At 40.2% G+C, this 24,976-nt stretch overlaps 1 protein-coding gene across 1 annotated transcript in view; it reads left to right on the top strand.

Moving 5' to 3' along the window:
* Positions 1-24,690, top strand: part of sobpa (sine oculis binding protein homolog (Drosophila) a) — a 33,958-nt gene extending 9,268 nt beyond the window's left edge. Inside the window, exons 2-6 of the mRNA XM_040137712.1 lie at positions 560-680; positions 1,620-1,829; positions 5,029-5,180; positions 16,174-16,269; positions 22,633-24,690. Of these exons, the coding sequence (XP_039993646.1) occupies positions 560-680; positions 1,620-1,829; positions 5,029-5,180; positions 16,174-16,269; positions 22,633-24,690 (2,637 nt within the window). The remainder of the gene's footprint in view (positions 1-559; positions 681-1,619; positions 1,830-5,028; positions 5,181-16,173; positions 16,270-22,632) is intronic.
* Positions 24,691-24,976: the final 286 nt, after the last annotated feature.

Raw genomic sequence — 24,976 nt, 5'->3', positions numbered from 1 at the left:
TATGACATGATAGGGGCCATTAGTCTGGCTGGATGCACACTGCAGTGTTTGGACAGGAGCTAGCCCCAATTATGTTGACCTGTGCTTATAGAGAGGACCTGGAGTTCAAAAATTCATCGCTGTTGTCTCCAGGCAAAGCTTTACAATTTGAGTGGGATCACAATATTTCTGCCTAATTAGTTGAAGAAATGTGGTGTGTAAAGTCAAGGTCTCAGGAGAAGCACAACGCATGCAACAAAGTAACAATTGTTGTATTTGCTTTTATAACAAGTGACCTCAAATATCATTTATCTTCATCCTGTTCTGAATGGTGAGAGTTTCGTTTGGGTAACTTTGTATTTCATGTGAAAATATCAAAATTATTAAAGGTTACTCAGTCCTTATTTGCTACTATTCATTTACTACATCACTGCTTATCAGCAGTGTAGCAGCTTGTTCTGCAAGATTTTCTGCTCAAGTATAATATTGTCTACATCAAAGCAGGTTGTTTTTTAGTCAGAGTGATTCCTGTATGAAGACCTTTGTTGTGGTTCTCACCAGTCAACTGTTTGTGTTGCAGAGTTTTGCAGAGAACACCATGAACGAGCTCCTGGGCTGGTACGGTTATGACAAGGTGGAGCTGAGAGACTCTGACAACCTGGAGATAGGGGAGACGCCACAGCACATCTCTGTCCTCAAAGGTATGAAACTGCAGCATACACTACACCATTTTGCTGGTGTTTCTTTTTTATTTAAAGCACCATACATTAAATTGAAAACATGTATTTTATGCCTGGCTTGCATGCTTTATTATCCATTAGGTGATCATGTGCTAGACAAAAAGATAATGAAACTAGTGCAAATATTAAGGGCTCATGAATGGATGATGTTGACTCATGACTGTGATACTTGATAATTGTGTTAAAGGCCCTGAAAACTTATCTTCAGAAACAGCTTCTTACTATGAGTGATAGGGTCCAACATGAGAATACTATTTAATTCCAAAGTTAAAACAGTTTTGGTTATTTCACATTAGAGATTTCTAGATTTATATTTTTTACTAAGAATGTTTTTTTTCCTGAAGTTTAAACCTGTAGCAACTGCCATGTGGGAGCAGTGCAACAAGCTGGAAACATAACATTGACATTTTATCACCTTTTCAAGTTGATAAGGTGAGCTTGTTAGCAAATATTTGCTTTTTATTTTAGCATTCATCTGAACAATCAGCTGAAAGATGCTAAAATCCTCTGTAGAGTTGAAAGGAACTGCACGGTCAGTTGTGGACTCTCTGTGGGGTCGTCAATATGAGCAATTCTTTCACATTACATGTAGCTATTAGGTCCATTATTAATATAAAATTATTGATGAGTACAGCTTTAGGCTCATTTAGTCAATATTTAATGGCATAGAGGATAGAAGAAGATTTTAAACTGTTTTCAAGCTCTTTAAACATACATTTGTTCAAGCCCACCATTAAAAACAGAAACTCGTGCCTCTAGTGTAAGTAAGATCGACCCACTGAGTCGAATTTGAAGCATCCTAGGCTCTTACATTATGGAAGGAGTTGCAGTGAGTGCTGCAGCATCTAATCAGTTGTTCAGTAATGCTTTATTTTCAATTTATCAATTTCTCCTGTCTAGAAAACTTGTTGCCAAAAATCCCAGCTTCAACAGAGAGCGGCGAAGGCTCTCCGGATCGAGCCAACAGCTCCCAGTCTTTGCCAGCCTCCAGGAATGGAGTCACAGAGCCCTCCACCACACCATCCACCTCCACGCCCAGCACCAAGGATCATGGCAACCTGCCCATCATAGTCCCCATGATCCCTCCGCCACTGATCAAGCCCCCTGCAGGTAGGGAGCATTGACACCTTTTTCGAGAGACATTTGCCGGAGATTAATTGAAAAGTAGTTTGGGCTTATACAAGTCCTTGTTTGTCAAGAAAACACTTAAACATGATGACTGCCAGCAAAAAACAATGTCAAAATGTGTTTTATGCTTGCCCATTTGTGTGTTTTGAACCAGTCTACATTTTTAAATTTCCAAAAAGATCAAAGTCATTGTCAGCCCATCACTAATTGCTGATGTATTTGCCCGAATGCCCAGCCACAAAGACATACACAGTCATGTCCTCAGTTTAAGCACAACCAGTAGATATTTCATGGGTTTCATCCACAGCTGTTCTCCAGAAAGACTGTACTGAAAGTATAAACCTACTTCCTAATTCTCCAGCACTTAGCATGACAACTGAATGTTTATGCAACGTGAAAACTTTCTGTTTTTGCAATAGCCTGAAAGCCTCCATATCAGCCAGGGACAGGCGACTAATGAGCTTGCTACCTGCTGTACACCTTGTTTTCCTCCACCTGCCCAAGTGTCAATATCACCCCATCAACTCTCTGAGGAAATGTCCGCGTTCCTCGCCCAGACAGAGGCTTCATTATCCCTTGCGTCTGCTGTGGCACAGGAGGCTGGTACGCCCCGGCAGAGGGAGCAAGCCGCCTTGGCATCGCCCAAGAGGAGTCCCCACTGGCCCTGCCTAGGCGGAGAAACAGATGGTGTGGTCCCACTTAAAGCCCAACACCAACCCACCACCCGGCCAACACCCCCTTTAACTCGCCACCCGCCCCCTATCCCCACACAATCGCTGAATTATTCATGTGCCCCACAAAATCCGTCAAAGAACCTTTTGAGGTGCAGGTATGGCGCATGATGGTGGCATTTAGTATAGAGGCTGCATAATTACTGGCGTGTTTTTTGCCCCTCATACAGATGTGTGTGTTTTTAGACCGGCTTGTTATGAGGTTACAGTATGTGGGAATGTGAAAACAACTCCACCTTAAGATGTCTCATTGTATGAAAATGTTGAGATATGGTGAAAGATGTTGTGATTTCATGTTGGCCTTTGATCCTGTTCATTATGCTGTGGTACATACATTATCCAAGTAATGTACAAACCCTGATCCACCTACTCAGTCTTAGACTGGCTTAAAACTCAGGCTTAGAATGAAACTATTTCAGGTTTTTCTGTCATCACTGCAGCCGGCAGCAATCCAGATAGACGCAAAAAGGTAGAGAGACTAGAGGAAACACATAAAATATGAATGTTGGGTCCACTCTGCTGTCTTTCGGTCCCCAGGGAGTTATTCCCTTAATTGTGAGTTAGTCTTTAGTTAAAATCTGATGGCCTTGTAGATCCATTAAGCTCACCAAGAGGTGAAAAGCTGGGCCAGTGTGCGATAAGGAGGTGAACACGGGTGAAAGACTAATGGGCCTGCGTTTTTTCACCCTCACACCGGCACAGTCATAATGTGATAATTGGAAGATACTGGAGGGAATCTCGGTGGATCTCTCTCACTGCAACAGCGACGGCACTAAAAGCCTGCAGTTCATTGCCAGCAGTCACAGTTTAACACAAAAGAGGCATTTCACTGTCACTTAGGGTCTGTTAAAATAATTTGTTGCCCATACCCCATACTGACCACACAGCAGCACCGCCCCACTCTTTTTTTTTTTTGGGGGGGGGGGCTGGTGTTAACTATAAATCTTATGCGACAGAAGAGATCTAGGTATACTCTTTTTTTTTTTCAAATCCATCATTGTTTTGTTCTTATTTTGTTCTCTTAGTCTTTGTAAGGAGAACTTAAGCCCCCCCCCCCCGAACAGGACATGAATTTTGACAGGACATGAATTTTTTTATTTCTACATCTAATTTTTCTTTTATATTTTTCTTTTATATTACTTCTTACATTTATCATTTCAAATTTAGTATTTTTATTTTGGAATTTTTCAAACAAAAACTACTGATTATCACTGTCTTGAATTTGTTTCTTTTATAAGTTGTGCCATTTATTATTTACTTTGTCTATACTTGTCCAATTAACACAGTAACTGTCTAAACTCATCATACAATGATAAGACCAGGACTCAGTGTCTTTTTTATGTGAACTCATTGTATGTCCAGTCATATCTTTGATGTCAATATTGTTTTTCCACGGTTACTGTCCCTGGGGGCTTCTAGGTTAATTTGTTTATGTGTTATTTATTTATGGTTCTATTCCCTCATATTTTTTTTAAATTTTCTTCTTTTTTCCTTCTTTCTGCCCTCAAAGTGCCCTCATCATGAATAATTTGGGAATAAGAAAGGGAAAAACTAAAAAACAAAATTGACTCCCACTAATTTAAGTGGTTGTTTGGAGTTTGTGTGGTAGGAGTGGTCTAAATTTAAATACCTTCTTGTAATTTTCTCAGCTGTTTTCTCTCAGATGTATTGTTCTGTGAAACAAACCTCATCCATCTGACACGTTTGTTGGCTAACACAAACTATGGGAATTATTTCAACTTCTCTGTGACCCTTTTTTTAACACAGGATGCACATCAGCATCACACCCTCAGACCAGACCTTCTGTCAGAGCCTTCTGTGTGAACACCCATCCTCTCCAGAGTCGTCAGAGTACATCCTTACGGCTCTCTGATACCCACAGAGCACAGCCACAAATAGGCATTCACCCATGGCAGGGTTTCAATATAAATCCTACGGCAGATTTAAGCTGGGTTGAATCGGTGGATTTAATGCCTTTTGGTCCTTGTGCTTAATACATCTAGCCATGGCGTGCTTGTTGATATTCTCTGCCATGGACTTAAAGTTTATATAATAGATGTAACTTATCCTTGGTTAAGACATATTTTGTAATCGAAATCAGAGTCACTTTGATCACAAAGTACAAGACATGCACCACAAGGTCAATATAGTTCATTATAGAAGACATTATGAGTCTTAGATATAGTTCAAGTCACGCCCTGCTATTAATGATTATGTGAGTCCGTAGTGAAGCTAATAATAATAGTTTGTAAAAAAAGGTTTTTATATAAAAACTTGTAAAATAGTGCAAGGTAAAAATATTTTTTTTCTTTTGGCCTGAATGTAAGGAAAAAGGTCTATGGTTTAAAAAGAGATAATGTAGGCAACAATACTTTTTTGTCCCTGCTAAATTACACACTAAACTTGAGCTCCATCCTAACTCACTTTCACTATTGGTTGTTTATCTTCAGATGAGGATACATCCAATGTGCAGATCATGTGTGCATGGTGCCAGAAAGTCGGTGTCAAACGCTATTCTCTGAGCATGGGGAGTGAGCTGAAGAGTTTCTGCAGTGAGAAGTGCTTCGCCGCCTGCCGCAGAGCCTATTTTAAGAGAAACAAGGTAAAATTCCATCCCTATCATCAGCTGGGCACTGTGCTATAACACCTTTTAGAGACTTTGCAGTTACAGTATGTCTTCTGGCAACCACATGTGATCATCATCAGTGAGGCTGAGAGGAGGATATAAAATTGACAATGTGGTTCCAAAAATTCATAAAACAAAAATTAAAATAATTTGTAAAAAGATATGTACTTGTCAGTTTTCATGTCATGAACGATTGCTGAGAATTGCATGAATTGGACATGAGGCTGTTGTCATAGTGTTCATCCGCTGAAAAGGTTCTAACATTTCAAGGACTAGTTTGACATTTTGGGAGATACAATTATTTGCTTTATTTCTAAGGGTTAGATTAAAAAAAAAAATGGATACCATTCTCATGTCTGTGTGTTAAGGAGGCAGCTTGTGCCGCGATTAGCTTCGCATTAAGAGTGCTAGTGGGGAAACAGCTAGCCACGCTCTCCCCGAAACACAAAAATTCACCCCACCATTTTGCCCCTCATTTTTACAACACAAACAATAATGTAAAAATGAAAATTTATGGGAATTACTTATTGTAACATTTTCTTGATGAGAATAAGCACATTTCCCAAAATTTCGAACTATTTCATTAAGTTTAGGTAAATAAACAACTTTGGTAAAAGCTACTGTCAAGGTTAGTTAGCTAAAACAAATTTGGTTAGGGGTTATCTGAAGTTTAGTTGGTTTATTTGTATGCTTTGTTAATGAGGAAAATGCTTATAGTGAACATGAAAACTTAACACATGGTATATAAATTACTTTGATGATTTGGGGGTTGAACCCAGGCTCTTAGATTTGAAACTACAAGTACAGTGTTCAGCTCTTCTACCACAGTGACAACACTCTTTTCACTTTGCTATTTTAGCGTCAGAACTATTTTGTATTTCTAGTCATACCATCTTAATTTACTGTTAATATTTTGGTCTAAGGGAAACATTAGTCCTACATACATTTTACAGTCATGTTAATAGAATTTCATGAGTCTAAGGCCTAATAAGGTTACATGATTTCCAAATTTGGATAAACCAGTAAAATCTTTAGTACTGCTATGCTCAGAAATAATCAGGTTATTTCAGAAAAAAAACTGTTTCTGACATTTTTAAACAACTAAATAAAGGCAGACCAATTAATATTAATGTTAAAATACAACTACTAGCTACCTTTAATGCAAACCTTAGCTAATAGTTATCTTTACGAATGGGCAAATGGGATTGTAAGACATACCATTAGCTAACCTTGACACTATGGTGTTCTAGCTAAGATGCTTACATTATTTTTACACAAAATTAATCATTTTTGTTTCATATAAAAAAGCACAATAATGCACTGTACGTCTAATCAGTTCTGTTGAGATAACAAAGTTTCGACGTACAATTACTGTATCTGGTTTATTGGCAAGAGTAGAAAGCCTGCAATATGGCTGCCAGAAAATGTTACATCATCTGGCATCCTCTTTATCAACACGCACTATATTGTGCTTCTGACAGAGCTAAATGAAGTTTTCATGACATTTTAATAGGCTTTCTACAGCGAGGAGGAGCTTTATCTTTTGTATCTTCTGCAGTTATCACCCTAAATTCTGACTCAAGACATCAAAAGGGTAGTTTTAACTAAAAATTTGGTTTAAAAATGTCAACTTAAAAACCCTCTCATTACTTTTTCAGCTTTGGCTTGAATGCAAAATGCATAATAAATTCAACCAGAAACTATTTAGAATAAATCATGGATTTTACTATAAAAACACCTGCAGGCAATGAACTTGAAAATGTCATGGTCACCGTGATGTATTAGAGGCAAGACAGCAAATATAAAAGTTGTTGTTGTGTTCTCGTTTCCCCCCCAATGACTGTAGTTAAACAATCTCCTTTCTCTCTTGTACCAAAGCTGGGATATATAAGGAATTACGCTGTGAGTATGATGTGTTTTACTCTCCTGCTTGTCTGTCCTGAAGTCAGTTATTCATCCAAACATAATCACTTTTCAAGCACTGCACTGTAGCAGGAACCAGAGAGGGGTGCACACAGAGTATGTCTTTTCATTTCAGTTAGTGATACCCAACTTCTTTTATTTTCTGACACTTTTTCCCCGAAGCATGAGAAGCAAGCTAAACTTGTGTCTAATGTACTTTTGCTCATAGTATATGTCTTTCATTTTCTACTTTAACATTTTTAGCTCATCTACTTTAATAGTAAGTTTGCAGTTTTCATTGTACTAAATGTTGAAATGATGACAAATGATCTGTCTGGTCCTGATGATGACAAGGAGAGTCTGACACTTTAAAATCTTGTGGGAGAATGTGTGACACTTGCAAGAGCCATAGAGCTTCATATCAGATCAAAATGCAGCTTTTGAACTGGTTTTATTTTGATCTCTGAGTTCCAGAGGAGGCCAGAAAAAAAGCAGATGCAGGTCTATGCCATTTGACACGCAACAAAGTTGACAGGGCAGCTCCATTTCAATCAAAGATCATTGAGGGAGGCTGTACCACATGACATCTAAAGTAAAGCTGATGTGAACAAAGATCCCTGCTATGAATCTGTGGACCTTGTCTCCAATTAAACAGAAATAAAAAGCAGTTTGTGTAAAGTTTATATATAAAGACACGAAGAGTCATTTAAAAGATGTATGCATTTATCTTACTCTTACCTTTATAGAATAGTCTCCTGGACATCCTGTATAACATATTGGTAGTTTGTTTTGTTCTGATATGACATATCTTTAAAGTCTTGTTAACTTTGCATTATGTTGTGACCCTATGAATGACATTTTTATGGATAGCGGAGCTAGAATATGTTATGATGGCATTTAAGGTAGCCTACACAGAGGTGTGGTGAGAAAAGTGTGTGAAAAAATACAAAAATACCAAAATCCTCTTTCAAATTCTCTGTGTTCTCAGCATTAATCTGCCTGGGGCTTTTGACAGAAATTTCAAAGCATATCCTCTCACTGCAGTGACAGCTCTTCACACAAGTTATAGTTGTAGAAAATTCTGAATTTTAAAGTGAAAGGGGAGATCATATCAGTCAAAAAAAAAATCTTTAACTTTATGAGCTCTGACACATAGCTTGCCAGTCAGTCTTTTTGCTAGTGCTACAACATAACCCTTTACAAAATTTGAATAAAATTTATAAACCAACTGCAAAATATCTTAATAATGCACATTTTTATTGTTTAACTGAATATTATTCATTAATGCAACAACTGAAAATGAGCAATCAGCCTGCCACATCAAAGCCACTTTGTTCAAGAATTCCATTGCTTGATGCAATAATATTTAATTAAGTGCTCCACTTCATGTTTTGCCTAACAAAGCATGTTGTCCACTTTAAAACCCCTTAAAAACCCTCTATTGTAGCTTTTGCTCAAGTTTTTTTTCTTTTTTTTTTTAAAATTATGACATTTTATCTCATAAATACAAAGGAATAATTATGAGCAAAATTGACATAATTATGAAAAAAATCCATTATGAAAAATAGATAGAGTGGGGATTTTTTGTGTCAGAATTAGTCTTCCATAATTCTGAGCTGTAAAGTAATAAACTGTTTGCATGAACTGGGGATTGAATCGAGGACCTTAGATTTTAAGGCAAATGCAAAACCCTTCTCCCAATGTGTATGTGCAAAAGCACACTTTTCTTTTCACCGTGCTACTTTAGTGTCATAACTACAGTAGTTCCTATTTCTCATCATACATTCCTTATTTTTGAGACATTACACTCATGTTTACATAATTGCATGAGACAGGCGAGATTTGAAGGCCAAGTAATGTTACGTGATTTACAAATTTAGGTGATACAGTTAACGCTTATCTTTAGCATAGCTAGAAAAACAGTAGACAGACCATCTCTCTTAATTTCAAGAACAATGTTTTGGAAGTTTTAGATGATTACCCAGCAGGAAAACCCAACAACTCTTAAAAGTATTAGAAGAAAATTAGCCACTTACTAGCTCACTAGATACTTGTTAGCTCATTAGCTACTTACGGTATAATGCAAATCTTAGCTTTGACTTCATATCTTTAGCCTATCAATGGACAAATAAACTTTGCAAGCCTTGGATAGTTTATATGATTTAATGTTCCAGCTAAGAAGCTAACATTATTTATAAACAGTTAAATCTATCATTTGTTTGCAATGTTCTTTTTTTGTGAAAAGGCCCACAGAGCTAAATTATGTCTATTCAGTTCTGTTGAGATACACAAGTTGGTAAGGCAGTTAGTAAGTGCAATTACCAAAATTTGGCAATTAGCAGATTTCTCAGAAAATCGATCAAATGACTAAAAACTGTAAAAGAGAGGGTTAAGCAGATACTGCCAGTCTTCTCTGTGGTGATCTTTTTTGTTTATTCTAATTCTAATAAATTCTAAACATTGACATAGTTTATTGATATTAATAAACGTTCAAGTTTGTCACATGGCAGCTTTAAGATTTGAGCTACATAAATAATCATGTTACTGGATCTATGCATCAGCAGAGTAGAAATGTAAAAATACAGTAAACCAATGTCATGTTTTGTATCTCCAATTTAAAGGACATCAGACACAGTTTATAGAGATAAGATCATTTACATACTGTACATACATTCCTGTTACAAACCAGTCAGCCATGTTGGCTCTCTACCATCCATCAGCAGAATGCACACGTTCAAACATCACAAACACAGGAAAGGCCTGCTCTGCCACAGCAGCTCAGGTTCTATATTTTGTCTGGCTCTCGCACATGCATGCAGGCCATTTGTGTAAGCGATACCCACGTTTCTTTTCTCATGCACCCACAAGGTTGGCCACAACAACACGGCCTGCAGGCTTCCTTTTTTTCCAGCAGAAGAAAAAAATATTGTCACGGCTGAAAAAAAAGTATCTCATGTCTGAGTGTACTTTGGGTAGGGGAGAGGAGACATGGGGGAGGAGGGGGGATGTAGGGGACGTGCAACGGCTCTGGCATTATGTTGCACGGAATATCTTCAGCTGCCTCGACCATGAAACCCAATCCCCTCCTAGGGTGACTATGGCTGCTACTTTCTCACATCTCTGCAGAACTCCACATTATGTAGTGTTTGTGTGTGGCGAAAGATGATGGACAGTTTAACTCAGGCTAATCACCTATTTGCCTGTTTACTGTATGCCTTAAACTGCTGAATTAGTTTGTATGGAAGCTGCTGCTTCCCCACCACAACTAATTATTCCGTCCCCTCACGCTACCTGCTCACTTTCATTTTCTCTTTGACTGTCCACTTTTGACTCAGAGACACAACTTGACCCCCCACCCTCCCACAGTGTCTGCATTTTGCTGGCATGCATGGTGTGTGCTGCAAAAGCCACTTTGAGTGGAAAGATACCAACTGAGGGAAAAGTTTACTGAGAATTTACATGTACAGCAGCTTGGACATTCTGAGGGATTAAAGGCATGAAATTCAAATTCAGGGTGGAGATTTGTTTTCAACTGTAGGTAAAAGCTGTTCAACTGTCACACTTCTACATGAAGCCGTATGGTTTTTCCCTCTATCTTACACCCACGTATACACCGATAAACATGCTTGCTCATTGGACACAGTGCCAAGATTAAGCTAGGAAATTAGTAGTGATGAATAACCCTCTGAGAGTGCGAAGCATGGCAGCCAAAAGGAGCGTTTTAGAGGATGCTTTGCTTTCTCACACATATTTTTCTTACATATCGCCCATATATGAGTTAGGGTTGGATTTTAAATGCTGCATGCGGTGTGTAACAAATGCATTGCTGCGACATCAACTGTGATGAAATTTTGGTTGTTGCTGTTGCAATAGCTCCAACAATCTGCTTTTCTCTGCAGATTGGCTGGTGTTGACTTTGAGACTGGTATGTTGTGGTTGAAAAGCAGCTGGAGGAGAACTAATTCAAAAACCTGATAAAAAGAAGTTAACCTTGGTTGATCATGTGGCATATATAAGGGGATTCATGATATTTGTTCCTGCAAAATTAAAAACATATTTATACACACTATAAATATCTTTATATATCTTTATACTTATACTTTATATCTTTACGAACCATGTCTTTTGCTTTGACAAGATTCAAAAAAGCATAAAGTGGGTATACAAGGAGACTCTAGCTTGTTTTTTACAGGTCATTTCTGCCACAGCACAGGGCTTTTTGTTCACACCATGAAATTTCCCCCTTGAGACCCCAGACCTCCATCAGTGTCTTTCCCCGGGAGCTCCCTCCAGGCGTATGGGGGCAGAGTGCCGCTTCGTGTCAGCCCAGAAATGTCACATCACCTCAAACACACACACACACACACACACACACACACACACACACACACACACACACACACACACACACACACACACACACAGAAATGTCTGCTCCCTTACACACAGCACCATCGTTGCCTCCCTGCTCTTGAACACTTTGCAATTTACTTTGCATCTCCATTGCCTGCCAAGGAGGACACACATGCAAAATGAATAAGAGAGAGAAATGGGTGTCTGAGTGTGTACGTGTGTGTGGAACTGTACCTTGTATGTGTATGGATGTAGCTGCTTGTGGAAAGTTTGTGTGCGTGATGAAGTGTGTAATGTGTCTGCATATTGCAGCTCAGGCTCACTGGTGGTTAGGAAGCCTTGAGGCCTGCCTGACACAGCTTCAGGGCACAGAGAGGAAGGTGATTATCTCATAGCTGCCAGCCATTCAGCTCAAATAAAGACAAAAGTAACTCAGATTAACTAGGCGTTGAGATTGTAAAAGTGGAGCCACAAACATGAACTTGCATGCCTTTCTATCATTTCTTAAACTTGTAGGTTTCAAGTCAGGCAAAAAGTGCAGTAAAGAATGTTCTTCGTTTTTTAATTTGCTGGCACACCTCATATTGCACATTGAAGGTGTATTGTGATGATGACCTTGAGCAAGGGAATGCTCTTTGCAACCTTGTGAAGTTCTAAGAATAATTTACCAATTCACAGTATCTCAAAGCAGTGCAAACAGAATTGAACTGGTTTTGAGATGGCTTGTCAAAACACGAATAAGTAGAGACAGGTTTGTCTTTTGGAAGAGTATATTTTCTCGTATGTCTAATGCTTACTGCCAGGACTGCACCTTCATATCAGGATTTGGGATGAGCTCCACTGTGTTCAGCTGTGTTTGTCTTTGGATTTGGAAAGCCTGCCTTCTGAGCGTCTTTCTTTGGGAAATGCAGCACTTTTGGCAGGTGACGGGCACACACACCTGGACATGTATCTGGGCCCAGATGGAAGCTAACACGGTGGCAGCTGGTGTGACGGCCCCTCAGGACAGCTGAGTTGCCAGAGGGGAGCTAGGCGGCCGATGTCCTGATCTGTCGTTCTTGTAAGGAACTTCAGCTGGGTGGCAGCTGCAGTTTGCTGGCATGATGGAGCGGCAATAAAAACAAACAAAAAAAAACTTTAAACAGAGTGACACAACTGGCACTGAAACTGCATTTCCCCAGTGTGTTAAGGCAGAATGGTAATAATTGACTTTGACTACAATACTTAACAGTTTTTGAAATCTTTCTTACAGTCTTTCTGCCATAACTCATTTTATGACATGAAAGCATACACTGGTAAGAGAGGTTGCAAATGTAAATCCAAATAATATCAGAATATGATTTTAATATCTATCTATCTATCTATCTATCTATCTATCTATCTATCTATCTATCTATCTATCTATCTATCTATCTATCTATCTATCTTAGTCTTATCTTAATCGCAGTCTCCATTATCTGTGTGTGGTTCCCTCTGTGCGCCTCACGCCTCGTTCGCGGTGCCAACACCTCATTAGTACAATATGCAAATAGACTGGCGCAGGGCCAGAGGGTCAGAGCACAAACTGGAGACAGAATAATAGGACAATGGTGCATCTTTGTGTGTGTGCATGACAGAGAAAGTGTGTGTGTGTGTGTGTGTGTGTGTGTGTGTGTGTGTGTGTGTGTGTGTGTGTGTGTGTGTGTGTGTGTGTGTGTGTGTGTGTGTGTGTGTGTGCATCCTCAGATGCCTGCCCAGATTCATGTTTGTGTGTGTTTACCTGTCTTTGAATGTGTCCATGTGACGGGTTCGTGCTCATACTGGGGAGGCATTTGTGTGTGTTTGTGTGTGTGAGAGGGAAAGAAAATAGCACACTACACCCACTGTTCATTTAGCGCACTGACAGCTTCTAAATAAGCACGACTCCATAATCTCTGATTTTGTTTTCTCCGACCTTTTGTGACAAAGTTAAAAATCCTCCCTGTTACATTGTAAAATGTCAGTGCTGAACAATGTTTTCTGTCAGATAGTTACACTGTATCCTTTTCTGGTACAAATAACAGTACGCTTCACAAGACACAAGACAGTAATATTTGATTTATGTCATGCTTGGAATGGGAAACCCTACCTGGAGGTGAGGGAAGCAGATGGATACAAACTCAATCAGTCTTTGGACAAAAAATGTAAAGTATATGCCAGAATTGCCCTTTGGTATCATCCAGAGCTGAACAGAGCTAGAGGCCAAATTACCCATGACAAATCAAAGGTTGCAGCGAGCAATTTAAAGGGAAGGTGATATTAAAAAAGAAAGCTGCTCTGGCCAGTGGCTCACCTGTCAATGGCATAGGCTCAGTATGAGATGTCAGCTTGAGGACTGCAAACAGTATGATGGACATGTATAACTGAGGTAAAAAAAAAACAAACTTCATTTCTGATAACTGTGGCTCAGTTCCCTGTGGCTGTAAAATATGAACTCATTATATCACACTGAGGTCTATATTATATAAAAGTGCATTTCATTTAATGAAACACAATGGAGCAATTTGGCCTTGTGCCAGGCAAAGCTTCTCCAGTAACTTCTTTGTAACGAAATTGCCCACACCTGGCACAACAGCACTGACTGCCTTAGTTTTCACACTGCGCATAATGAATGTCTTACAGAGCGCAGGAGAAGGTGGCTCCTTTTCCAGCTGGTATAAATGTTTAAACTAGTTTTGTATTGTAATATAACAGCACGGGAAATTAAACCCACAACAGCTACTATTTGAGGGGAATTAATCATTTTATCTCAGTTTACCTACAGCGTTTTTCATATTACAAGAATACATTTTTGGCAAGGGTCACTAAGCGCAGGAATTCCCTCGTTCACCCCAAAACTACCGAATAGTATTGGGTAATGTTAGCAGTCAGCCACAGTATTTCATGTTTTTTTACAGCAATATTATATTCATCTCCAAGTCAACCAGCTCTAATTAGCGTATATTTTAAATTTATGTGAGACGGTGTATATCAACAGCATGATTTTAAGCTTGCTTATTTCACAGCTACCTACAAGTGACGTTAACCATCTGAGATAAGAAAACTAATTTGAAATTATTTTATTAAATCTGCAATTAATTTACAAGTTTCTTGACAGTGTTTGAGGGCGCCATGAACAATTTCTTTTTGATACAAAATGTTAGATGTAGAGTAATGGTCTGCCATGTGAAACAGCAATGTTTCTTAAAAGGGTTCATTGTCCAATAAGAAAGTATTCAACCATGCCAGGTAATAATTCTGTTCTTTGCGCTGAGGTTTTATTCACCAGGCTGGGGTTTAGTCTGAAATACTGATAAGCTTGCTTTACTTTATCCAGTAGAATTATCATTACGTGAGTAAAACACGATGCAAACCTCTTGTAATATTGTTCAACACTATGTCAGAAACAAAGCATATGTTCCTTTGGTTTTAACTGCACAGAGGAATCGATTGCTAACATTAGCTAACTGACTAGACTTTTACTCAGAACAGCATGGGTGTGAACAGACTGCACTTGATAGACATCTCCCTCACTCTTAGCTTATTTAGCTTTGTCGCACCTGTTGGGGACTACCTTACGTTCAGTTCATGTCATGTGGTTCAGACCGTAATAAAAGTAGCAGTTGGGTTCGAGAAACTGTTCACTTCAGCCTCTTAGTTGTTATTTCGAGTTGAAGATATCAGCAGCTTCTGAGAGCTAAGAACCACAGGGATGTCAGAAAACCAGTGGCAAAATGGCTCCCAACATGGTTGGTAGGTACATAAAAATAAAGTCTAACACTGACTTTAATTCAGTCGATTTAGTTCATTAAAAAGAAGCTACACGTCATTTGTTTGTATCTGGTTTTAGTTGTGAGCAAGCAGCTACTTACTGTATATGTAATACAATAAAGATAGCTAATTTAGGCTATTTATACAGTGTGAAAAAGTCTAGCGACAGGGGTAACTCTCATATGTAAAGGTGCCCAGGTGTGGTTTTCCTATTTTTCTACTCTATTTTTGGTCTTTTCCCTGAAAGACATTTTGAAATATGACAGTAGGTAAAGCACAGGTGTAAATATAAATATAATTCAATACAGTGGAGCTTTTCCCACAATGACAAGTTAAAATTGAGTTTGGTGGAATTCTCAGCAACGCTCCCTCTATGTTCATCCTGAGCAGTAGTCTTGTCAACAAGAATAAAGGAAAACACTGGTGTGTTTGTGCAGGGCCTTTGTATGTAAAGTTGCTGGATATCACTCTTACTATCAGCTCTAGCTTTGTGCACTACACTTGGTAGTACCACTGCAAATATCTATATAAAAGATATCTTATACAGACTTCAGAGCATTCTATATGTTTTGACATCCTCATCTTAGTGTACACTGATATAACCTAATTTAATTTATATTTTAAACGTGTTTAATTTTTCCTTTTTAGCTTAAATAAATGATTATTTGAATGAACACACATGGCTGTGGTGGTCAGCAGCACTTTCTGATCTAAATGTCTTGCAGACTCCTCAATCATGCACTTGCATGCATAAATACTCACAAAAGCAGTTTTGTTTCAGAGAATCCTGTCGATTGGTTTGTCCACAAACCAATGATTGTTTATCCATTTTACAGTCACCATTTCTGTTCATCTTTCTCAATGTTGTTTTCCATTTCCTTGTTGCCTCTGTTCACCTGTTTATTTTGTCCATTCGTAAAAAGAAGCCATTATTTCTCCCCCCCAGGCGAGAGACGACGATGGCCTCGGTGGGAAATTACCCCAGAACAGCTTTACTCAGGACACGCCCAGGCTTGTCTTCAAGACAAACAGCGATGTGCTTGTAAGGACCATAACCATTTAACACCAGATAGAATTTAAGCTTGATGGCTACTGCACAACTATGTTTTTATGTTCTTATTTGTTAAAAGTGTATAATTTTCTAGTCATTTTTTCCTGAGATGTCACTGGACTGGTTCATAGTTGGGCATTAATGTAAAAATAGACCTCAAACATTAGGTCAAGAATCAGATCAGCCCAAAAAATGATAGAGTACATAAGAGGCACTCCTGTTTTACACAAAGTCTGTATACATTTAAGTTTAAGCTTTTCATAACTTTTTGCATGCATAATCATTTGCTTTGCTCATTTTCATTGTGCATCATATTCAGCGGCTTGTTTTGGGGGATTTGTAGAAATGATCAGACAAATGTAAACCCATCCAGATTTAAAGTGGGTATAATATTGTTGCAATGTTAACACATATATGATGAAACTCAGAAATGTGCGGATTTACTTTTTTATTTTTGATATATAAAGCATTGTGGTATATGTTTTTTACATAGATCATTCATGATTTTGTGAAAGTAGTTTTAACCATCATTTCTATAGCATTTATGGCATATGTTCAATAATAACACTGTACACAAGTTAAGTGATGAGATCTTGGATTGTAGCAACATCAATAACAAGAACTCAGATGGGCCAAGGAACAGAAGCAGTCAACCATGCAGGTTTTAAACAAACTCTGGGTTAGTTAAGCCTTCTTTGATTAAAAAACAAAAAACAAAAGAAAAACAATATTAAACTGTAAGAAAAACTGTATGTTTCAATCACAGATTACAGACAGACTTCCTGGACCTTTGACCTGCCATACTTGCCATAGTTGTGAGGGCACATTACCATTTATTAGGGACACTTCTGGTGCCCTCACATTCAGTTTTACCTCTAAATGAATTGGTTTAGATAGCCGCTTAAGTACTGTTGCTCACAACATGTCTGATTGTCTGACTGCTTGTGTCCATTGGACTTCCTTTTAGTCACATTTCTGCGTTTCCAGATCACAGCAAGTACTTCGGTGGGTACAGTGTTATCACATGTGGGGAAAACTACAGAAAACTACGGACCCAGGCAGTAATACACCAAAATTTTCCTTTAAAGCCATAGTTTCACATTTTGGGAACTTATTTGCCTTCTTGTGGAACATCAGAGAGAGATCAATACCCCTTACATATCTGTAAGCTAATACGAAGCTACATCGAGCAGCTGGTTAGCTTAGCATTCAAAGTGAAAACAGGGGGAAACAGCTAGCCTGGCTCTATCTGAATATCCGAAAGTCTGCTTACCAAGGCCTTGTTTGTTCAATCCATGCAAATACCTAAACAGTCCAGCACAAAATCCCCCTAAAACCACAACATGTTGTTTTTGCTTTTATTTTTGAACGGATTAAACAAATAAGATATAAGGTCTTTATCCGCTCGTAGGTGGATTTAATTATGATTGGACAGGCTAGCTGTTTCCAGTCTTTATCCTAAGATAAGCTAATCAGCTGCAGGCTGTAGCTTCATAATTAGCATTCAGACATGAGAGCGGTATTGATCTCATGTCTTGCCTCTCGGCAAGAAAGTGAATAACCGTATTTCCCAAAATGTCAGACTTTTGCTTTACGCAAAGATGTTGTAGACCGCACCATGCCAACAGAGATATTTTGTCTCCGAGAGGTCCAGTCTGCTGCCGTGACATTCAAGGTCTTTCTCATCATTCTTACAGCTGGAGTTATTTTACTCACTATGTGTGCGTGAATGTGTGCTGTGAAATATAGTGCAATTGAGTTTCACCTAGCCAAGTGAGAATGGCCTTTGTATGTCACATCCATAATGACCGATGGTGATGGTTGGCTGTGATAAGAGCAGCCTTAGGGAGTGTGGATCTGGTCATCTCTGGATTTTATCAGTAGTTTTTTTTTCACTTTTCATGCTCCATGCAGGTTTTAAAGAAGTATAAATCACTGGAAAGGATATAAGCCTGACATGTTTCCCCTTTTGTAAGCCAGGTAATTATAAACATTGCAACAGATATTACAATAAATGAGGCCACTGTAAACTGATAGTTTGGCTAATCATAGTATTAAGTCCACATATTGCAGAGGGTCTGTTAAGCCTTGCCAAAGTTAAAATTTTCTTGTGTAAACTTTAGTGGAATTTTTTCTTTTTCCAATGGACCAGGTGCTTTGACAGATGACAGTCTCTTGCTACATAATCTAGGTTCTGGACTGAATCCAGTCCTGGACTGGACCCTCACAGTGCAACACAGTGTTTCTGTTTGCCTCTTCACATCACTGATGGACTTGAATTCTTAAGATTGGATACTTTGCTGCAGATTGTTTGGAGTGTGAGAAAACCTGACCAAAAACCGACTGACTCGCTTCAAGCGCCTGGTTCATTTTCATGGTTTTAATCCTTATGTCTTGCTCTATGTGATATGCCAGCAACCTAAGATGTGTCAAAAGAATCACATATCGACCTTAACAGGAGGATATACAAGCCTGTCCCTTTATGCACTTATCCTGCTTAAACCTCTTTATTCTCAGAAACCTCTTCATGCTACATATAAAACCACTTCAGGCACTGCAGCCTCTTATGAAACCTCACAATCTCTGCACCGTCTGAAACTCTTCAGCCTCTTAACCCTAAACAACCCCTTCCTCTTCTTCCTCTTCATTATCTAAATCCTCCACATCCTCTGCAGTCTCTTTAACATTTGCAACCTCTTCCTATTCTACACTGCCTGAAACTTTTCCTTCCTCCTCTGCAACCTGTTGATCCACAACCTATATGTCTTCTGAAACCTCTTTCTTCTCTGTGACTGCAGCAATTAAATACTTTCATCCAATCATTTAATCCCTGAGAACGGTCTTCGATCACCATTTCAAGAATCACCTCACTTAACTTGTTAACTTAAATTAATTACACACTAAAACTAGCTTGTGCTTGATCTTGGGATTCTTAAATTTCACTGGCTTCTCGGCAGAGTCAGAGGGTGAGAGTAGGAAGAAAACAATGACTGCAGAGGTGATTGCGCTTGTTTGGAAGCATGATAATTGTTGTAATGCAAATGGTTAAACTGCACCGCCAATGCTGGTTCATTGGCCACGATGGAAATAAATGACCATAATTACATTCAACTGCAAACATCTGTGTGCAGGAGTGGAGAGAGAGCGGGAGAGAGAAAGCACAACTCCATTAGCGTAATGCGCAGTGAAATTTCACTCACAGTGCAGAAAGTCGTTAAGTGCTCTCCATCTGTCTTTCTGAGTCGAGGAAAATTTCAGTACATTTATTATTTAAAATATCCAGGGCCTACCATTATCAAACTCAACTTGCGAGAGCACATTTTTGACTTTTAGTCAGTCATGGCTCATTGAATTAGCTAGGACTATATGGGCTGTTAAAACGTGTAGAATTCAAGGGACTGACATCTGAGCACCTCCAACGTAGTGTGTAAGCTGAGCAGTTGCTATGTAGTAAAGTCTCTGATCTGTTTTAGCTGCAATTTCTCATATCCAGGTGCTTGTCTCAAGCTCTATTCATTTGTTAGTTTCAGAAATTCCTCTTGAATTGCATTCTTGCAAGTTATCCCGCCTGAGTGACACTGCATAACAACTGAATTTGTCAATGACTGAACAATGACTGAACTTATCAAAAATGCAGAACTATTATACATCTTTAAAAACTGTTTTCCTTATGAAAAATGGCTCTGCTCAATCCACATTGTACAGGACAATCTGATATAAAACACATAATCTATGCAAAAAACCTGATGTTTTACGTGAAGCATAGCAGCTGCAGGACAGCATGTTATGTATTCTTTGGAAATCCGGGCCAGTGCTACGGTGCATATGTTCAAACAGCCCATGTGAGTCTGCTGTCTTTCAACTGCTAGACAGTATCCTGCCAAATACACCAACGTTGCTATGCAGAGCAGAAAGAAGAGTTTATCCACCTTCCGGTTGCATCCTTCAACTTATTAACATTCAGCAGGGGGGGCTTAAGGGTCTGCGTGATGGATGGATGTCGTTGAAGGGTTTGACAGCTGATTAATGCCTTAATTATCTCCAGCGAGGACCTGCCACTCCTCCCGGGGCTGACAGAGTGAGCTGTGTGTGGCCTGACGAGTAACGCCGTGTTCAGGGCTCGCCCACTGATATCTACTCTACCAGGGTCACATTCATTTTCTTCCCACAGAAAAATTTGCGCTTTTGTGTTGAAATGGTGTGTAACAGGGATGAAACAGTGCAGCAACGGGTTTTGGGATCTTTGCCACTGCAGTGATTAAGAAAGACAACTTTTCATTTGAACCTCCTCGTGTTTGGATCCAGTTCTGGCTTGCTCAGCATTTAAGGAGAAATTTAGTTTGAAACTAAACTGGCAATATTTTATTATCTCATTATAAGGGGAATTTTTGGCAGTAACCATGCTTTAGAAATTCCAATGCGACTCTTAAAAAGTTGATCGGATACTGGTCTTGTAATTCTAATAGGTACGGTAATACACAAAGGTGAATAATTGTTGTGGATCAGTTCCAAAAAGAACTGACATATGTTAATGTCTTGAACCACCAAAATATCCAAACAAGAACAAAGACAAAACAAAGAGTTTTATTGTTTTATGATTGGATTTCAGTGAACGTAAGGAATAGAAGTGAACAGAGAAAGTTAATGTGTTCATAATCTACTCATGCCATTGTCAGGGATGAAATTTGTATATTCACCGAACGCATAAGTTAGGTTTGAAGGATTTGTGGTGGTGTTGTATTGCATTACATTATATTGTTAGGTGCATGTAATCCTGTCCAAACTTTATAGTTATATGTTGTCAAGGCACAATCTTGCAAGCACTTTGCCATGTAATACACTTCTCTGACTCAGTCTCTACGTACATGTACACTTTACATGAAGTGCGGAGTAGCAGTGTAGTTTTTACAGTTGAAAAAGTTAATGGAAAAAAAACCAACGCTGTGTTGCTTGCCAAGTTGTTGAAATCACAGAAAGCTCCCAAGGCGGTCGTATTTTAAAAAAAGATGGAAGCCATGGATGCATTGCATTCTGGTCTTTTGAGCCTACCATAAGTGGATAAATGGATTTCCCCTTCCAACGTTGTTGAACGGTGATCTAAAATGGCAACTCTTTTCTTTAAAAACTGTTCCTTTCAACATAATTTAGTATTTTTGTAGCGTACTCTCTTTGAGAGCGTGCACATTTGTGTTACTTTCCTGCATAACACGCATATATGGCAATACTTGTCATTTTGTGTTGAGAAAGTAACACATGTATAGTGTCCCAATGGAGCTGAGACAGATCCTTTTTTTTTTAAAAATTCTGAAAAGATGCTCTCTGATTTAATTGATTGACACCAAAACCTCACACTTATCATGAATGCTTTAAATCACTGAAACATTTTCAGTTATAATCAACACTGCAGGGCCAACAAAACTAGTCACATCATGAATGTTCAACCAAATTAGAAACAACAACATGGTAAATACCTTGCCAGTTTTTAACAAACATAACTCTGTATGGTTCTGTTGTAAATGTCAGAGAAATTAGAAAGTTCTGCAATGAATTATTGAAACAATAAACCGATGCCTCTGGAGAGATTTAAAGTAAATCATCAAACCGGTTAGAATGCCTCCTCAGATCGTTACTGATTTGGGGTGTGGCCTGAAGTGCAAAATGCTTAAAGGCTGAAACTTGCAGCTGTAGTCCTCTATGTGATTCAGTATTGATCAGTCATTTAGGATAAACGTTATACTATATCTCTCTAGCATTTAAACTGACTTAACTGTAATGTCTGTCTACTAGTTGGCACACACTTCAATACCAAGTGTGGAAGGCCATTTGAGGGAAATCATCTTTTTGTCTTGTTATGCTTCAGGCATTGGTCTCCTAGGGATCTGTGGTTAAATGAGACTGAGAGTGTCTTTATTGCCAGCAGAAGGTGTAAATGGGCATTCCTTGTGAGGACAGAGAGTTAAAGACAAAATCACTTCAATAGCACTTGGCAGCAAAATGCCATCATGTGCACATTTACCACTCGGCAGAGAAAACGCATTACTGTGGATGCATGCACAAACACACAATACATTACATAAATTGAATACATACAGGGATGTGAATTTATACAGACTTCAAAGTTTAGTGTTTGCTCTTGACGAAACTGTAAAAGTATTTAGAAACAGCACTAGTTTCCTTAAAATAATCTTTTTAAAAAGTGTTTATCTCCAGATGGTATGGAGGCTGAGCTTCTGCTGTACCAGGGTACTTCAAAGGAGATTGTGTTTTATTTCGTCCAGAACAAATTAGAAGTCTTTTGTATGCAGGGTGTCAGGTGCTGATACAGTGTGGGTATTGTTTGTGTTTTTTATGCAGGTGTGTGACTGGTGCAAACATATTCGCCACACTAAGGAGTACCTGGACTTTGGTGCTGGTGAGCGGAGGCTGCAGTTCTGCAGTGCCAAATGCCTGAACCAATATAAGATGGACATTTTCTACAAGGAGACACAGGCCGCGCTGCCTGGAGCACTGTGTAACCCAGGACACGGGCCTGGTGGGGAGGGTAAGCCGGAATGCAGTGGAGGGGTACAGCTGCTCACTCCTGAATCCTGGGGAACACCATTAACGGACCTACGTCGGAAAGCTCCCTCACCAGGGGGGCCTTCCACCACTTCTGCTTTGGCCCCTTCCACTTCTTCTGCCACCTCACCCTCAGACACTGCTGCCATCTGCTCCCCGTCCTCCTCCTCCTCAGCGAAGATCCCTACACCCAGACCCCATGAGAGCCCCACACTTCCCCCTCCACCTGTTCCCACTTTGCACCCACCAGTTGGAGTTCCCTCTGGTAGTCCTCCCATGGTAATGACACCGCGGGGGCCTATGCCCCTGCCTCTGTTCATGGAGCATCAAATGATGCAGCAGATCCGTCCACCGTTTCTTCGCCCCTCTGCCCACCCAGCAGGGCCCAACAGCCCACTTTCAAACCCTATCATCCCTGGTATTGGTCCACCACCTCCCCCAAGGACCCTTGGTCCAGCATCAAGTCCCATGCACAGGCCCCTGCTGTCTCCGCATGTCCACCCCTCATCCAATCCCAACCCTGGGATGATCCCCCCCCACCCTGGTCTCCCCATGCCAGGCCTGCCCCCTTTCCCCCCGGTCAACATGATGCCCAATGGACCCATCCCCCTGCCCCCAATGATGAACTTTGGCATGCCTACCTTGGCCCCATTGGTACCCCCACCAACTCTCTTAGTCCCTTACCCTGTCATTGTACCCCTCCCAGTCCCAATCCCTATTCCAATCCCAATTCCTATGAACCCCAAAACTTCCAGCGAGCAGCTGGAGAGCAATGGCTCTGTCCGCAGTGCTCCAGAGTCGTCAGAAGCCTCAGTTTCTCGGCCCCACTCTCCAGGCTTCTCTGGAGGTGACAGAGGAGAGCAGAAATTAGAACCAGCTGGTGCAGAGCGTTTCTCTCCTGTACGCTCAGAGAGAAGCAGGGCAGTGTTGGTGGACTTGGCTGTGAAGGCAGAGGAAAATTCGACCAACTTGTGTCTAACCAGCAGCCCAAGACTTATGGACGGTGTGATTGATCTAACTGTGGGCCAGTGGTCATGCCAACAGCAGGTAATTCAGAGGATGCTACCTGGGGTCCAGGTCAAAGTAGAGACAGAGGCTGAATCAAGATCTCCACCAGCTGCTGGGCTGGGGAGGGAAGGAAAGGGCAGTCGTGATGGGGGGGGGGGAGTCCTTTCCCAGGGCTTCTTCAGTGCTCCGCAGCTGGAGAGCGCCACACACCCAAATACACTGGAATCATCAGGCCTACCCTCCAGCAACAACAGCCCTTCTTGTAATGCTGATCCTCCAGTGAGCCAGCTAATCCCCTCTATCTCCAACCTTACCCCACCACCCTTACCCAGCACAGCACGGACCCAGCCCCAACCCCTACCCCAACTCCAGACTAAGCCTGGTGCCCCATGTAATGTCATAGTCAATGGTACAGGATGGCATTCGCTTCTCACTCCTCCCTTTGAGTCTTGCCCTGACCGAAAAGCAGACGGGGTTGCAGGAGAAGGAGAGGCAGAGGAGCAGCCAGCCAACGGAGAGCTGGAGCATGAGGCACTCAAAGAGAACAATTGCTCAGCTGGAGATTGGGAGCCAGGGAAGCGGGGCTCGGTACAAGACGAGATGGCAAACACAGTAGAGGGTAAGCCAGACCCTGACTCCAACTTAGAAGAGGGCGAGCATGCCTATGCCCTGCCGCTGCTGTCTACCGGAGGCTGTGTGGTCATCCAGCCTGTGCCAAAGCCTGGTGCTGACAAGACAGCCATCCTGTCCTGTTCCATCAGTACCCCTTTATCAGCAGCCGGGAGCCCTGAGCTGGAGCCGCCGCTGAAGAGGAGGTGTCTGCGAATCCGCAATCAAAACAAATGAGGTGGGTTAACCCCAGTTTGCTCCCCAACTTTCATGCAATTGTGCGCACTTTGTATTTGCACATTCTGTATAAGCATAAAGTCATACAGATTTAATTAATGACGTTTTGTAGTTCACAGTAAGTTACCCATCAAATAATTAGCAGGTTTTGATGTTTCAAATTTCTCTCACTCCCTAGGGTGTATCTTTGAACTATTTAAAATGATCTCCTTCACATCCAAAATGCTCTTCATAGAGTTGTTTACAATTCATACATATCATCTCCAAATATGGAAAATTCTGGCAA

Source organism: Xiphias gladius, chromosome 10 (assembly GCF_016859285.1).
Source record: "Xiphias gladius isolate SHS-SW01 ecotype Sanya breed wild chromosome 10, ASM1685928v1, whole genome shotgun sequence".
NCBI lineage: Eukaryota > Metazoa > Chordata > Actinopteri > Istiophoriformes > Xiphiidae > Xiphias > Xiphias gladius.
The sequence above is the reverse complement of the archived record's forward strand: the minus strand, read 5'-3'. Positions and strand labels throughout refer to the sequence as shown.